Source organism: Vitis vinifera, chromosome 1 (assembly GCF_030704535.1).
Source record: "Vitis vinifera cultivar Pinot Noir 40024 chromosome 1, ASM3070453v1".
In the NCBI taxonomy this organism is placed as follows: domain Eukaryota; kingdom Viridiplantae; phylum Streptophyta; class Magnoliopsida; order Vitales; family Vitaceae; genus Vitis; species Vitis vinifera.
The window spans coordinates 8,416,828-8,432,506 of NC_081805.1; the positions used below are offsets into that span (position 1 = coordinate 8,416,828).

At 33.8% G+C, this 15,679-nt stretch overlaps 2 protein-coding genes across 2 annotated transcripts; both read right to left on the reverse strand.

Moving 5' to 3' along the window:
• Positions 1-8,168: 8,168 nt before the first annotated feature.
• LOC100852592 (transcription factor WER) lies at positions 8,169-9,288 on the reverse strand. Its single transcript, XM_003631208.3, has 3 exons — positions 9,108-9,288; positions 8,869-8,998; positions 8,169-8,761 (listed from the first exon to the last, which is right to left on the reverse strand). Exons 1-3 carry the CDS (start codon positions 9,223-9,225, stop codon positions 8,347-8,349), a joined length of 663 nt encoding a protein of 220 aa, XP_003631256.1. The 5' UTR covers positions 9,226-9,288; the 3' UTR covers positions 8,169-8,346.
• A 3,108-nt stretch (positions 9,289-12,396) lies between these two features.
• Positions 12,397-14,530, reverse strand: LOC100852555 (2-methylene-furan-3-one reductase). The gene is made up of 4 exons (XM_003631207.4): positions 14,109-14,530; positions 13,445-13,768; positions 12,946-13,105; positions 12,397-12,781 (listed from the first exon to the last, which is right to left on the reverse strand). Exons 1-4 carry the CDS (start codon positions 14,490-14,492, stop codon positions 12,516-12,518), a joined length of 1,134 nt encoding a protein of 377 aa, XP_003631255.1. The 5' UTR covers positions 14,493-14,530; the 3' UTR covers positions 12,397-12,515.
• Positions 14,531-15,679: the final 1,149 nt, after the last annotated feature.

Sequence of the window (15,679 nt, forward strand, 5' to 3'; positions counted from 1 at the left end):
AATACCCCAAGTTAGAAGCCGGATTTTGACTACCAGTGCAACTTAGCACAACCTAGTGTTTTGAAAATCGGATCGGCTGATCCAACCAGCCCAGACCAATGGCCTTTTTGATCTGGTACGGTCACGGGCCGGTTCTTGATGAACCAAATATTCAATGTTACCCTCTTTTATTCATTCAAGCAGGCCTAACCCATCTCCCTCACTTTTTATCATTAAGGCCCAGCTTATCGCCCCCAACCTTTTTATCATTAAAAGGGCCCAGGGCCCCATTAAACAATTTTCATTTAAATGTTTATGTTTTCACCTGAAAGATTTAAACTTTGGACCTCAAACTTATGAAATAAGTTGAGACACCACTCGGCTACATCCAACTTGTTGCTCATATATATATATATATTCTTTGCTAAAAAAAATTATAATATTAAATAAAAATAATATAATATTTTTAAAATGATAAAATTAGTTAAAATTAAATAATTAAATTTTATTTCATTTTCAATATATTCATATTTAAATATTATACATATTTCATTTAAAAAATTAAAAATATTAATATACTTATGCATAAAATAAAAATTAAATATTATTAATTTTTAATTTACTTATATATATTTTAAATTTTTTATAATTATTTTAAATTTTAATAATATATAATAATATATTTATGATGTCATCAGTTTGATCACAGTTTAACCACCGATTGAACTAGTGAACCACTAATTTTTTCGGTTTAATGAGGTCTAATTCTAAAAAGATTGGTACAACCCTAATTCCAATAATGTTAACTTATTTCATAGCTTTTGGTAAAATGGAAAGAGCTAGGTGTGATGGATACTCGCACTCAATTGTTCCTCTTGATACTAGTTGAAAATAGAAGAGAGAGAAATAAAGAGAAAAACAAATAAAGAAAGATGAAGAGAAAAGAAAATATTTCTAGGAGGTATGGTTCTTCAACAGTTACAATTCTAGATTACAACCTTTATTTATAGTAAGATTCCTATACTAAGAGAAAAATAACAATCTGTTTGTTAAACATAACCATGATTAGTTATTGTATAACAACTCAACAGCCATGTAACCTGTCTAGAGATGATAATCTTTAACATCCTCCCTTAAGCTCAAAGGGGATAAAATTACATTCAGCTTGCTTCTTAATTTTTCAAAACGATTTGTGCATAGAGCTTTAGTTAGTGTATTTGCTACTTGTTGCTTTGTGGGGATGTACTTAACATCAAGTTCCTTGTAACTTTTTATTTGATGAAGTGTACATCCATCTCTATATGTTTAGTTCTTGCAACACAGGGTTTGAAGCTAATGATCCAACACCAACATTATCACACAAAATGACTGAACGCCAAGTCAATTTTGTTCCAAGTTCTTAGAACAATTATTGTAGCCAAATAATTTTTGTTGAAGCTTGAGCCAAAGATCTGTACTCAGATTTTGTACTGGAACGAGTCACTATCTTTTGTTTTCTTGTACTCCATTGAATTAAGTTATTTCCCAAGTAGATACAATAGCCACTTGTAGACTTTCTATCATCCAAATTGCTTGCTTGATTTGCATTTGAAAACTCCTCAAGATCTAGATGAGAACAAGACTTAAAATAAAAACTAAAATTGAGAGTCCCTTTGAGATATCTTAAAACCCTTTTTCATGCTTGCCAATGACAATTTGTTGGAGTATGAAGGAACTAACTTGACTTGCTTATAGCAAAGGAGATGTTAGATCTTGTTATGGTGAGATATTTTAATGTTCCAATAGTGCTTCAATAAAGAGAAGGTTGTTAAGGTAGAACTATCATTCAAAGAAAGTTTATTTCCAAAAACCATAGGAGTTAGGACAAGGTTTTGTAGTGGCCATATTTGTCTTTTGTAGTAGATCAAAAATATATTTACATTGAGTAAGATAAAGTCATTGTACATTTCTGAAAGCTTCAAAACCAAGAAAATAATTGAGAAACTTCAGAATTTTAAAGGCAAACTTGTTGTTTATCTTACTTATTACTTGCTTTATCAAGTTTGCATCATCCTCGATTACTAATATGTCATCAACATATACCAATATAAAAATAGATTTTCCATTTTCTTTGTATATGAATAAACTTGCATTTGGCTTTGAATTGCTTAAATCACATTGCAGCAAAGATGCTTTAAGCTTATCAAACCAGTTCCTTAGAGCTTGTTAACTCATATAAGGCTTTGTGTAGCTTACATGCATAGCCTAATTTTTCTTTGTCTTCAAAACCCGTAGGTTGAATCATGAAAATAGTTTATTATGAGTCGCCATTTAGAAAAACATTATTCACATAAACTTGTTTAATATGCTCTTGAAACAACCAAGCTAAGAATAACTCTTATAGTTGAAGGCTTTACTACAGGACTAAATGTCTCAAAATAGTCAATATCAGGTGTTTACTGAAAACCCTTAGAAACCAAGCATGCTTTGTATCTCTAAATAGTTCCATCAGGTTTATACTTCACTCTAAAAACCCATTTGTTGTCTACTACATGCATACCATTTTGATATGGCACCAAGGACCATGTATTATTATTCATAAGGACTTTGTATTTCTCAACAATTGCTTGTTTCCATTTAGAATAAAGTAAAGCTTGACTAACAAATGATGACTCAATAGAATTTGATTTGCACATTGAAATAGAAGCATTATAAACTTTTGGTTTGAAAATATTGGATTTTGAACGAGTTTGCATGCCATAAGTGGGAACAATAGATTTAAAAGTAAGTAAATCTTTAGAAAGTGGTTCTATAGGTGAGGAAGAAATGGATAAAGAATCAATTGATGGGATGTAAAGTTATGTGGTTTAGAGGAAATATTTTGTATTTTTGATTGATTGATTGAAAGAGGTAAAATATCGAATGAATAAGAGTTTAAACTGGGATGATGAGAAGAGGTACCTGCTTTAGGGCCTAATGAATTGGTTGTTGAACCATTTTGTGAAACCAAGGTTTGGTTAATCTTGATTTTGATGATAACAAAATAAGGTTTAAAACTAATGATCATATTTCAAGTGTGATTAGGCAAGATGATTTCCAAAGTGGCAATCACAAAGACAAATCATGTCAAGGAGAAATCATGAAGAAGAAGACCACCTCAAAGAGAAGAGTTTTTCAAGACCAAAGCTTCATAAGATCTCTTTGTAAGGTTGTTGGTGCACTAAGACTTTCATGTATTTCATTCTTTATTTATGCACCAAAATCATTTGAGAGTAATATTGTTTTAAATATTTTAAGAATTGAATGATTTCATGTTTTCAACTAAAACTTTGTGTTAAATGATTTTCAAACTTGTGTTAAAAGGTTTTAAGTTGAAAAAGGTTGGGTGTTGAGCCAAAAAAATGGCTCAACCAGTTCAACTGGTCGACCGGTTGTGCTCGTCCGGTCGAGGACCGGTTGTGCTCGTCCGGTCGAGGACCGGTTGAGGGAGGCTAAAAATTTTCTCTCTCTCTCTCTCCCAGTGGTCTTCTCTTCCCGATCAAGGTTGAACCTCAACCGGTTGAGATCCGGTCGAGGTGCGGTTGAAGTCTGGTTGAGGTCTAGTTGAGGTCTGGTTGAGGCCCAACGATCACCTACCAAACATTAAATGCTAACGGCTAGTCAACTGGTCAACCCCTAGCTCGACCGATCGAACCCTTAATGACTAGTTTGATTTTTTTCTTCTATAAAAAGGCTTCTATCTTCATTGTTTCAAAAGTTTAACCTTCCCAAATATTTCTTGATTATATTTGAGCCTTTGAAGAGTATTTTTTAGTGTACCATTATTTCAAAACTTGTATATCTTTAGTGCACCATTTAATCATAGTTTTTCTTGTATCATTTGAGTTTAAAGTTTTTGTACTAGGATTTTTGAGAGATCATTCATTTGTAAATCTTTGAGAGGAATTTTCTCAAGTGTGGGGTATCACTTGAGGGGTTGTTCAAGAGTGGGATATCTCTTTAGAAGTATATAAAGGGTGCTTGGAGCCAAAAGTCTAAGAGGGTGAATTGGAACCATAATCCAATCGTATTGCTTGAAGGCTTGGTTTGGAAGCCTTGGATTAGTGGAACCTCAAGCTCAGGATTGAAGGTAGAGGAGAGTGGATGTAGGTCGGGTTGCACCGAACCACTATAAACTCTTGTATTTGCATTCTCTCTTCCCTACTCTTTAATTTATATGCAATTGTCTTTATATTGCTTATCATATACTTGCATATAATTGTCTCTTAAATTCACATAGTTTAAACTTGCGAAAAGAGACCATCACCCTATTCACCCCCCCTAGAGTGATTACTATAGGTTGGATTAGCCTCAAATTCCTAACACATTTGATGTACTACAAACAATAGCTATAGAGTTAGGTAATGGGCCTGAGATTGATTGTTGAGGGATAAACCAAAAAGCTAAAGAAAATTGGTGAAAGATTATCTGATTTGGCAAAAGTAGTAGTGGAAGCAAAATTGGTGGAGAATGGAAAGCATTATTTGTCAAACGTGACACTTTTAGAAACATAAATTCGGTTGGAAGAATAAAGGCATCTATATCCTTTGTGAGATAAACCATATCCAAGAAATACATCTTTAGATGTATGAAAGGCAAATTTAAGCTTATTATAGGGTCCAAGATGCCAAAAACATGAACAACCAAAGATTTTGAGAAACTTATAATTTGGTTTTAATTGATATAGTTTCTTAAATGGTGAAATGTTATTAAGAGTTGGTGTAGGGAGTCTATTAAAAATATAGTTGTAACAAAGGTATCCCACCAAAATTTTAAAGGCATGTTTGCTTGAGGTAATAAAGTTAGCTCAGTTTTAGTTATATATGCTTATGTTTTCTTTCATCTTTACCATTTTTTTGGTGAGTATGAGGATAAGGATGTCTAAAGACTTTGTCAAGATTGCTTAAGAAGGATGGTAGGGTTCTATACTTCCCTCCTTAATCAGATTGCATACATTTTATTTTTTTTGGTCAAATTGTCTTTCAACAAGATTTTGAAACTGAGTAAAAATGGCAAAGAGTTCAGATTTGGATTTTAATGGAAATATCCAAATATAATTTATACATTCATCAATAAAAAAACATAATAATGATAGCCCTTATAAGAAATAACAGGAGTAAGACCCCAAATATTAGTATGGATTATTTCCAAAGGAAATTTGACTTTATTCAGTGAATTTGGAAACACGGATTGACAATGCTTTCCATATTGACAAGAGACAAAAACTGACATTTTTTGCTAAGGAGGAAGGGAGATTCAAAGTCTTGAAAACATGACTTAAGACTTGATTATTAGGATGTTATAATCTTTTATGCCAAAGATTAGTATTACAAGGATTAAAATCTGAAAGAAGAGCTTGACTTTGGACAACTTTCTGGTATGGACTGGATTTGCTAACATCAATCTAGTACAAGCCGTTTTTAATCTTACCCTACAAGAGAACTCTCCCAATGACCTTGTCCTTGAACAAGCAACAAGTATTAAAGATTTTAGTAAGGACATTATTATCTCTAGTGAATTTAGAAATACTAAGGAGATTTTTAGTAATAGTAGGGACATGAAGAATATTGTTCAAGTAAAGAAGTATATTTGTGTGTGAATCAGTAGTTGTTGAGCCAACATGCGAAAATTTTCAGGTTCTGACCATTACTGATTGTTAACTTTTCTTTGCCTTTGTAGTCAGATCATTTGTCACATGATTTGTAGCCCCATTGTCAATATACCAAGCTGAATCATTCAAAGTAGATGATCCAACAAGATATGCTTGAAATTTGTTATTATTTTGATTGTCAGGAGTTTGATAAGAAAATTGATTTTGAGTAGTACTGTAGAAGTGCTTCCAATAAATATGATATCAAATCTGTGGTAGTATTTCAGGGCAATGTGACCTTATTTGCCACATGGTTGACATATAGGTTTTCTTTGTCTGCCTCTTTCTTGATTTTTGCTTTAATAATATCCTTATCCTATGCCACCTCTATTATGATTTCTTAAAAAAATTTCCTCTTCTTGATGCAACAAAATTAGCAAAAGCTTCTTGAACATGAATAGAGGTTGCAATATGTTGTTGTTCAATACGTGCTTCATGACTTTGAAGTAGGAATTGTGCTTCTTGCAGAGACACAATTTCCTTTCTACCAATAAGATTAACTGCAACTGCATCATACTCAACACAAAGTCCTCCATAAGAATATATACAAGCAAATCATCATCTGTGATTTGTTGACCTATTGCACACAAAGTACTAACTATTTCACACATCTTTAACATATAATCTCCAATTGAAAGAGATCCTTTCTTTGTGGATTGAAGCATGTTTTGAAGTTGTAGAATCCGGGCTTTGAATCAGTAGCAAATATCTTTTCAAAAGTTTGCCAAACCTCAATGGTAGCGGTGCATCAAACTATATGTCCAAACATAGCTTCTGAAATTGAAGCTAGAAGTCAACTCATAATCAGTTGGTCTATTTTGAGCTATACAAAAAAAATCTGGTTTAATATGTTCTTCATTGATCTTGGTGGACAGATCTTGTTTCCATTAAGATATTCTTCAAGGCCATAGCTCAGACTGTAGGAAGAACTTGCGAGTGTCAGAATCCGTAATTGTTCCTTTTTAACTTCATCACCGAAGGAACTAGAATAGATGTGAGGGAGGTCTGTGAAGAAATCTACAGAAGTGAGAGGGCAGATTGTGAAATGCCATTATTGGTATTGTTGATTGTAGTAGTAGAGGTATTTCCACCATTGAAGGTGTTTTTTCACCATTGTTGATAGTGGCCTTGCTTGAAGGTGCCATTAACGTTTGTCATAAATACTCTGGTACCAAAAAATAGAGGAAGAAAGATGAAGAGAAAAGAAATTAAATATTTCCTGAAAGGTATGGTTTTAAACTACAACCTTAATTTATTTAAGGTAAAATTCCTATACTAACAAAAAGATAACAACCTGTTTATTAAATATTACCGTGATCAGTTGTTGTATAACAACTCAACAACTATTCAAGTTGTCTGAAGATGACAATCTTTTAATAATACTGCACCCAATTTCATTGTCGACATCATGTTTCGAAATCAGAAGAACCATGGTCGAAGTTTGGGCGTGGCCCAAGCTGGATACTTCATTATTTAAGCCTGTTATGCCCGATTCTTGGAGCAAAATAGGGGTTTAGGAATCTAGAACCTGGATGAACCCATGCATCCTTTGCAGTTATGAATCGGCTCGCTGTTGTAAGTCATTATTTATCCCCGACGGAGTCAATGTCGCACATTAATTACCTCAGTTCATAATCAATAAAGAGAACATTGCCTTACTGACCCACACCGTAGTTGGTCAAGTCAAACAAGGACAATAATTTAGTCTTTTTAAGAGTATCACCTTTGTGCAATACTTTACACTTTTGTATGGACCTCGGTCCAAAGAGAGAGGCCAAGTTGTTTTTTTATTTTTATTTTCAAAATTTACAAAAAGAAATAATGATATAAAAAAAGACATGTTTGAAAAAAAAAGAATTAAATATTAATTTTATATATATATATATATATATATATATATATATATATATTTTACCAAAAGTGAAAGTTATTTTTTTACAAAGACTCAAAGTATAAAAAAATCTAAATATTACAAATATGGAAATAAATTTTAATGTGAATGAAACATTAATATCATAGATATTTGAAAATTGTAAAATTTAAATATTTTATTTATTTTTTAGATTATGAACTACAAGTAGAAATATTTGTATGTTAGAATAATTTATTTAGTTAATTATAAATTATAATAGAATATTTTATTAAATTATTTTAAAATAAAGATAATAAATAAATACAATATAATAATAAAGTCAAATATAATGTGTATATCATAAAGAAAATATTATAGTTTTTAGCAATATCTCTTACATGTATATTAAATAAAATTTTAATTATATTTCTTTTAATGTCATTAATTACTTAAAAAATAAAAATAAAAAAATAATTTCAAGTAAAAAAAAAAAAGAAATAAAAATTATTTTCAAAAATAGAAAATAAAAAATATTCAACATTTTCCTGTTCAAAAGTTTCACTTTTATGGAACCCGGTCCATTCAATAATAATCGTATCAGAGAGTCTTCAAAGAAAAAAAATTGTGACATTTCCCTAATTTGGTGAAGATGTTAGCCCAAGACAGATGTCCACAAAATGTGAAGTTGAAAGTTGAAACATGAGTTCAGTCATATTTGACCGCCGCAATTTTCTCCAGCATGTCTCCACAATTACAATATAAAACCAACAAAAAAAATAAAAAAATGACTAATAATCATTTATTGATGACACTTTAATTATTAGGATCGGAGGGGGGAAAGAAAGAGTCACAAGCCTTGCCAAAATGCATCGCCAGGTGAGTAATACCCCTCAAGAAATTCTATTGAAGTTGGGGTACACACCCTTAAATGCTCAGCAGTGGAGGCCCAGAGGGAGTCAACGCAATGCCAGCCCACCTCCGCTGGTTGCTCCTCGGAAACCTGGGCGCCGCTCAGAGGGCATTGCCTCCTTGTAACTCCACCCACATCCATATTATTATCGTGAAAAGGCTTAGAAATGGAGTCCACTAGGGCTTGGCGTTTGGGAGTGTTATCCACATTTGTAGAATGTGGCTTTAAGGAGGTGACGGCTGTTTTTCTATTCTTCTTCTTGATGCCGAGCCTCTTGCACAAATGAGAGTTCCAATGGTTCTTCACTTGGTTGTCTGTTCGCCCAGGAACCCTTCCAGCAATCAAAGACCACCTACAGTACGTATCAAAACGATACCCCATTCTGAAGTCTGAACACAAATGATAAATTCACAGGCTTCCAGTACTACCAAGAAGGAGAAGAAAAAGAATAACAAGAACCTGTTTCCAAGGAGATTATGGAGTCTAATGATGAGGTCTTCCTCTTGCTCTGTAAACTCGCCGTGTTTTACACTGGGGCTCAGATAATTCATCCACCTTAATCTGCAGCTCTTCCCATACCTCTTCAAACCTGCACCTCCAATATTCACACAAAAATGAATTCTAAAGTAACAACTAAGAAGCATGCAAGTCTATTACTAGAAACTCTTTCTGGTACTTAGTTGCTATCCCTTAATTACCTGTTATCTTAGAAATACGGTTCCACCGCCCTCTACCGTGTACCTGTATATAATCCAGTAGGATCCTATCCTCCTCCTTTGTCCATAGCCCCTTCTTATAGTTATCCTCTCCTTTCATTTGGTGTTGCAGAGAAAGAGAGAGGGATGGGATAGAGAGAGTGTGTGGGTGTGTACGTGATGGTTTTTCTGGGGCTTATCTGTATTGGGACTATTGTATAGCTTTATATACAGCAGTTGATTGCTCCTCTTGTTGGATCTTTTTACATTAAGTGCAAACCAGACAATTGCACGACTAATATAAAATGGAAATTAGAAAGTGTTTTGTAGCTCCCAAATTAATTATTAATTCTGATAAAGACTAACAAGATTAATAAAAATTAGGATCTGCCCAAGGAACTTAATTTAATGCATTTGTCGGTGGGGAAGCATTATCTACTGTAGAAGATGGTAGTTATATAGGAAGCTTTCAGCAGTACTTCGGACGCATGCAGTAAACGTATGCCTTTCCTGTTTGACATATTCACTTTACTTCTCATGTCCCCGCACCCCATAGTTTTCACCTACTTGTAATCACAGTTTTTTCCCTTCTGTTGGATTCGTATGGATTTTAGGCTTTTCATTTTCAAAAGGAGCTTGGAGCCTGGAGGGGGCTATGTTCTACCCTTCTACCACTTATATATACTGTTGCAGTGAATTAATGGTTTTAAAACCATGCATAATGGAGCCAAAATTGTAGGAGAAAAACCTGCGGTAACCGGTAGGAATGGAGAGAGTGAATCAGGCATTAAAGACTTCTATAACAAGATAGTTAATGTGTGATAAGTGATGATGGGATTCTCTTCTTCCTTACGCACCAGTCAGGTACCACTCAGCTGAGATTACGGATCCCAGCATAGGGACCACCCTTCCCTGCTTGTTTCACCTACTCCCCATTCTCTCGGTCCAATCTTCTGTCCAACAGTTATGATTTCCTCTTCAGCATTAATGATCATTGGATCCGCTTTTGCAGTCTGCCTACTCCTCCGGGGAAACATGCAAAGATGCATTATTTCAAAGTTACTAATGAATTGAGAGCTTGAAAGAACAAATTTCACGGAGATTACATCGTAAGGAAAATAATCCTCGAATCATTCATTTTGGTACTGTCCCCTTCCCATACTTCCAAGACTACTCCTTATTTATGTCGACAACTCCTCACATGGTTTTTTTTTTATATAATAAGTGAAAATATACTCATGTTTTCCCTTCTCTCTCTCTCTTTTTTATTTATTTATTATTTTTTATTTTAAATAATCCAATCATGCATTTTGGAAAAGGTTATTTTTTTCCACCTTGGTATGCCTCCTGTAATTTTTTTTTTGGTTGGTTACACATTTTCTCGCCAAAACCTTTTTAATTTCAATTTTTTTCTTTATTTATCTTTTCATATTTTAATTATCTATAAAAACCTTAAACACAAAATAATTATATAATAAAAGTATATTTGACATTAATTTAAAGAAATGTCTCTACCATATTTAATACTTTAATTTTTTTTAAGGTATTAAAAAAATTAAAAATACTTTATCAAACACACTCTAAATCACCAATGAAAATCAATTTAAAAATTTTCTATAATTATACTAAACAAAATATTTATTTATTTTCATCATACATAAATTAAATAAAAATACTTTTATCATATTATGCCTACTTTCATTTATTCATATTTTTTTTATGCCAATTTGATTTTTTATTTATTTTATATTTTTTAATACTTTATAAAAATATAATATTAAAAATAAAAACAATTTAATACTTAAAACTATCAAATATTATTTAACCTTAATTTCCATTTAAAATTAAATAAAAAAATCAAACATGTATTATTTAATATATACAAATTAAGACTTGCTTTTAAGCGGATAAAATTGATTAAATGGATCCACTGTTTTAGTAGTCAGACACCTCGCGTGACGCTCTGAAGGTGGTGACAAAAATGTCTGGTATTTCAATCTCAATCTCGCAGACCCCATAAATGGGGAAGAGATTTTTGTCACTTTCCATCATCAACAGTTTTGCCAACGCCCTGATCGATGCGCATTAATTTCAGTCCGGGTTTCAATTTTCAATTCGCAATTATTACATGTACACAAAAATCAATCAAGAATCCCTCTGTATATTTTTTTTCCTTAACAAACATTTTTGCTAATATTTAATTAATCTGATATGAATTAATTAATATTAAATGAATAAAATAATTGGATTTAAACAATCTTATATGCATGTTTTGATGATGTCATACAACTTCAATGTAAAACTTGAACAAACTGGTTGCTTTTGAAGGCCCCCCAAGGAGAAGAGGCCCAAATTGGTGGACTCTGATTCCAAATTTCCGTCCTAAAATATTATAAATAGAGAAGGCACTGATACCCACTTTCAAGCCCAAATTGGAACTAGGCCAGCTGTGCCTCGATGTTGAAATTAGAAGGGGGTACGTAGTAATCACCACATCAAGTTTGTTTTTAGTAAAACTAAATGTTTTTATCATATATATATTTTTTAATTTATATACATTCCTGGTTCACATATTCTGATTTTTTGTGACATTAATTTGATTCATCCTAAAAAAACTTTAGAGTCGTTAAATTCGTGTTTTAAAGTTAATTATGAGGAATAAAATAGAAGAAGCTGTAATTCTTGATATATTGATGGAAAGAGCTATAAAACTAAGGATGTAATTTAGCTAAGTTGGAATCCAACCCAACCGGGCTTTTGAACAAGTTTAGACAATCATTTTTAATATTCTAATTGAGTTTAAGTCAAGTTTTTTTAACATGAATTTAAGTAAAAGTTCAAATGATTTGAATCTAATTTAATATTTTTATAATATTTATAACTTGTATTAGCTTATATAATAATATTTATTTTATTTTATAGTTATAAATTTTTAAGAAAAAATCATATTATAATTATATGATAAAGATATATAAATTTATATATATATATAAATTTATATATATATATATATATATATATTTAATTATCTTCAAATATTGTCTCATTTATTATTTAAATATTATTTTATTAATCGGAGTCTAATGGCAATTACCGACTGAGGTGTGAACCAGGAGGATGTGTTTCAGCTTTGATAAATTGCCTTGATGTTTGGGACTCCCTGCCCAGGAAACGTACCATTCCTTCACTCTCATGCATGGTCTTCGTACTGCTGTCTTGCAACGTCTATGTTTCTTCTTCCTAGCAAGAAACAGATTTCTCAGGAAAAATTCCAACACAATTTTCTGGTACATACCCACCAAGACCAGGAACAAAGCCTCATATATTGAATATTTATACATCAAACTGAAAATTTCTCAGGTTTCATTCCAATCATACATCTCCATAGTGACCGAGTTTTACTCTCTTCTCTCATGGAATCGGATGTATAACTATCTTTCCAGTGGCTCGGCTTGTTTCAACGTAGGAGAAAGCTTCAACAACCTGAGAAAATGGAAATGGTCCCTTGGGATCAACCACTGGCTTCACCTTCCCGCTCTCCAAATATGGGTTCAGTTTCTTCAACACCTCTCCGTTTGAAGTTACTACAAATCTGAAACCAGGAGGCGTCACGGCACCTGTTAATGCCACCACGCTGCCTCCTTCTTTCACTACCTTCACTGCCTTATCACACTGCCCTGTTAATGTAGAAAGGAAAAAGTTGTGTTCATCCACCATCAATTTACCCTATCAAACCAGGCCCAAACAAATATGGAGCTGGGGAATTCAATTTCAATAAGCTACAAAGGACAATAGTGCAATAAGTGACTCCTCAAAATGAGCAATAAACACAAGAACTTACCAACTGCATCATAAACTACATCGAATTTCTCTGCCAAATCTTCAAAGTTCTCCTTAGTGTAGTCAATCGTCAAATCAGCTCCCAAGCTCTTCAAGAGCTCCAGTTTCGCTGTGCTTGATGTAGCGGCAACTCTTGAGGCACCGAACACTTGTTTCGCAAGCTGCCTCAACCCATAAAAAGAGGAGGAAAAAAGGAATTATTGTTTCTGTATTGTATTCATCTGCTTATCCTAATTATTTAGTGGTAGCAGCAGCACAAATTCTGTTCTGTCCACTCAACTGAGAGCCCCTATCTTGATTTTGAAGAACTAACAAATGAGGACCTCCATCTACTTGCAACAGGAGGTTCATATTATCATGCATTGTCATGAGACAAAAGACAATCTTGTTTTGAACTTGGAAATTTGTTTGGTACTAAAGATTTTTTTTTCTACTGTAGGCCATGAATAGATGACATTGAAACTGGAAAATTAAATGATTAGGAAGTGAAATTCAAATACCTGGATGACAAGGCTTCCAACTCCACCAGCCCCACCCAAAACAAGAATAGATTTACCAGCAGAAAATCCAGTCCTTTCGAGACCCTCATAGGCTGTCTCAATTGCAAGAGGAAGTCCAGCAGCTTGAACAAAATCCAGATTCTTTGGTTTCAGAGCCAACAGTTTCTCTTCAACAGCAGTGTATTCTGCAAACGAGCCAAACTGCTTAGGCCCATCCAATGCTTTCTCGTTTATGTCTCCATATACTTCATCCCCTTCCTTCAGTTCCTTTACTTGGCTTCCAACCTTTACCACCACCCCAGCCACATCATATCCAGGAACAGTCTGAACCAAACAGCCAATTGCAGGTAATTAGATATCTTCAACCATTATGTTAAATTCTGCAATGTGCAACGACATTACTCCAAACAACTGAATTTCAAATTACCCACTCAAAAATTCCATTACAAAAGATAATATGGATTTACAAAGTTCGGAAATTGTCAGAGAATCCAGCAAAGTTTTGAGCCCTTAGCATTGACTTTATTTGTTGTTGTTTTTTAAAACAGTGTCAACATTCCATTATTTCTAGGCATTTTAAACTCTGGTTTCTCATCCTTCCTTAGATTTTCTCAGAAAATAAGAACATCCCAAAGAGAATTGCAGATAGAAATTGAAAATTTACCGGAAGAGGAGAATCAGTGGCCTTGAATTTCCCCTGCCTCCTCTTGGCATCAACAGGGTTAAGCGCTGCAGCAACAACCTTGATCAGAACCTGGTCCTCCTTCACTGGAGGCACCGAAACAGCTGTATCAAATTTCAAAACATCAACTCCTCCATAGTCTCCATAAACCCAAGCCTTCATTTGAGATGGTATTGTCACAGCAGCAGATGAGGCAGGGGCAGCTTGGGAGCTAGCGAAGACTCTCAAGACGGAGGCCTGTTTGGGAGAGAATTTTCTCCTACTTTCCCGGAAAGAGAGAGAAAAAGGGAGTGGATATGAGTGGGTTGAGGAGAGGTGACGAGGTGTGGGTAGGTATGTGGTTGTGGAGTTGAGAACAGCTTCCATTTCTTCTCAACTCTTCCTGACAGCTTATCTGCCGTTGGCCTGTCTACTTTTATAACCACTGGTGGGTGAGTGGTACATTTTACAATTATTCAGCCCATTGTCATCGGCCCAGCCTCAGGCTCTGGGTTTTGGGCTAGGTGACATGAGCCCATTATCTATTATTGTACCAATCTAGCATAAATACAATACCTAAGACTTAGCTTAAAGATTTTGAACAGGGTTCTATGCTCGGTCTGTGATCCCTAGATGCCCAAGGCGCCCTTGGGGTGATCTCATAATTCCTATGAAGTGGAGACAACGGGTCGATCCATAGATTTTCCTTCCTTTTGCCGCATTTCACTCAAAGAGTTGAAGGGAGATAATGCATCAAGTTATTTGCAAGTGCCGACTTGATGTTTTTATCGAGAGATTCGGTTGTGTTTCAAAATTTGTATCACTATAGGATCTAGATACTATATATGATTTTTGACTTTGTCAAGTTCTTAAATAATAGGAAATGTTGTGCATGGTAACCATCCATCGTGCCGGACTTTTCTCAATAGTACAGCAATTTTAAAAAGTTATGCTTAAATTACTGTAATGGAAGAAGTTATTACAAATATAGGGTAGTTTTTGCCACATAGGAGAGAGGAGAGAGGAAAGAGGAGAGAGGAGAGAGGAGAGAGGATGAGAGGAGAGAGGGTGAGAGAAGAGAGGAAAGAGGAGAGAGGAGAGAGGAGAGAGGGTGAGAGAGAGGAGATAGGAGAGAGGAGAGAGGAGAGAGGGTGAGTAAAAAAAAAGCAAACTCGTCTCTTGAAGAGACGAGTTCCATGAAAGAAGAGAGGAAAGAGGAGAGAGGAGAGAGGAGAGAGGGTGAGAGAGAGGAGACAGGAGAGAGGAGAGAGGAGAGAGGGTGTGTAAAAAAAAAGCAAACTCGTCTCTTGAAGAGACAAGTTCCATGAAAAAAAATATATATATAATTTTAAAAAAATTCTAAACAATTATTCAAGGGAACTCGTCTCTTGAAGAGACGAGTTCCATGTAAAAAAATATATATTTTTTTAAAAATATATTTTTTAATTTAAAAAATCCCAAATTTAAAAAAAAAAAAAAAAATTTCCAAAAAGGGAACTCGTCTCTTGAAGAGACGAGTTCCATGTAAAAAAAAAAATATTTTTTATTTTAAAAAATCCCAAATTTAAAAAAAA

Bases quoted from the DNA above. Each gene is read 5' to 3' on its own strand.
- LOC100852555 (XM_003631207.4), bottom strand. From the start codon at position 14,492: ATGGAAGCTGTTCTCAACTCCACAACCACATACCTACCCACACCTCGT. The intron at 13,769-14,108 runs GTAAATTTTCAA...TGTTTGGTTCAG, and splicing joins CCACTGATTCTCCTCTTCCG to ACTGTTCCTGGATATGATGT. The intron at 13,106-13,444 runs GTATTTGAATTT...GGGTTGAGGCAG, and splicing joins TTGGAAGCCTTGTCATCCAG to CTTGCGAAACAAGTGTTCGG.
- LOC100852592 (XM_003631208.3), bottom strand. From the start codon at position 9,225: ATGAAAGGAGAGGATAACTATAAGAAGGGGCTATGGACAAAGGAGGAG. The intron at 8,999-9,107 runs GTAATTAAGGGA...TTGGAGGTGCAG, and splicing joins CCGTATTTCTAAGATAACAG to GTTTGAAGAGGTATGGGAAG. The intron at 8,762-8,868 runs GTTCTTGTTATT...TACGTACTGTAG, and splicing joins CATAATCTCCTTGGAAACAG to GTGGTCTTTGATTGCTGGAA.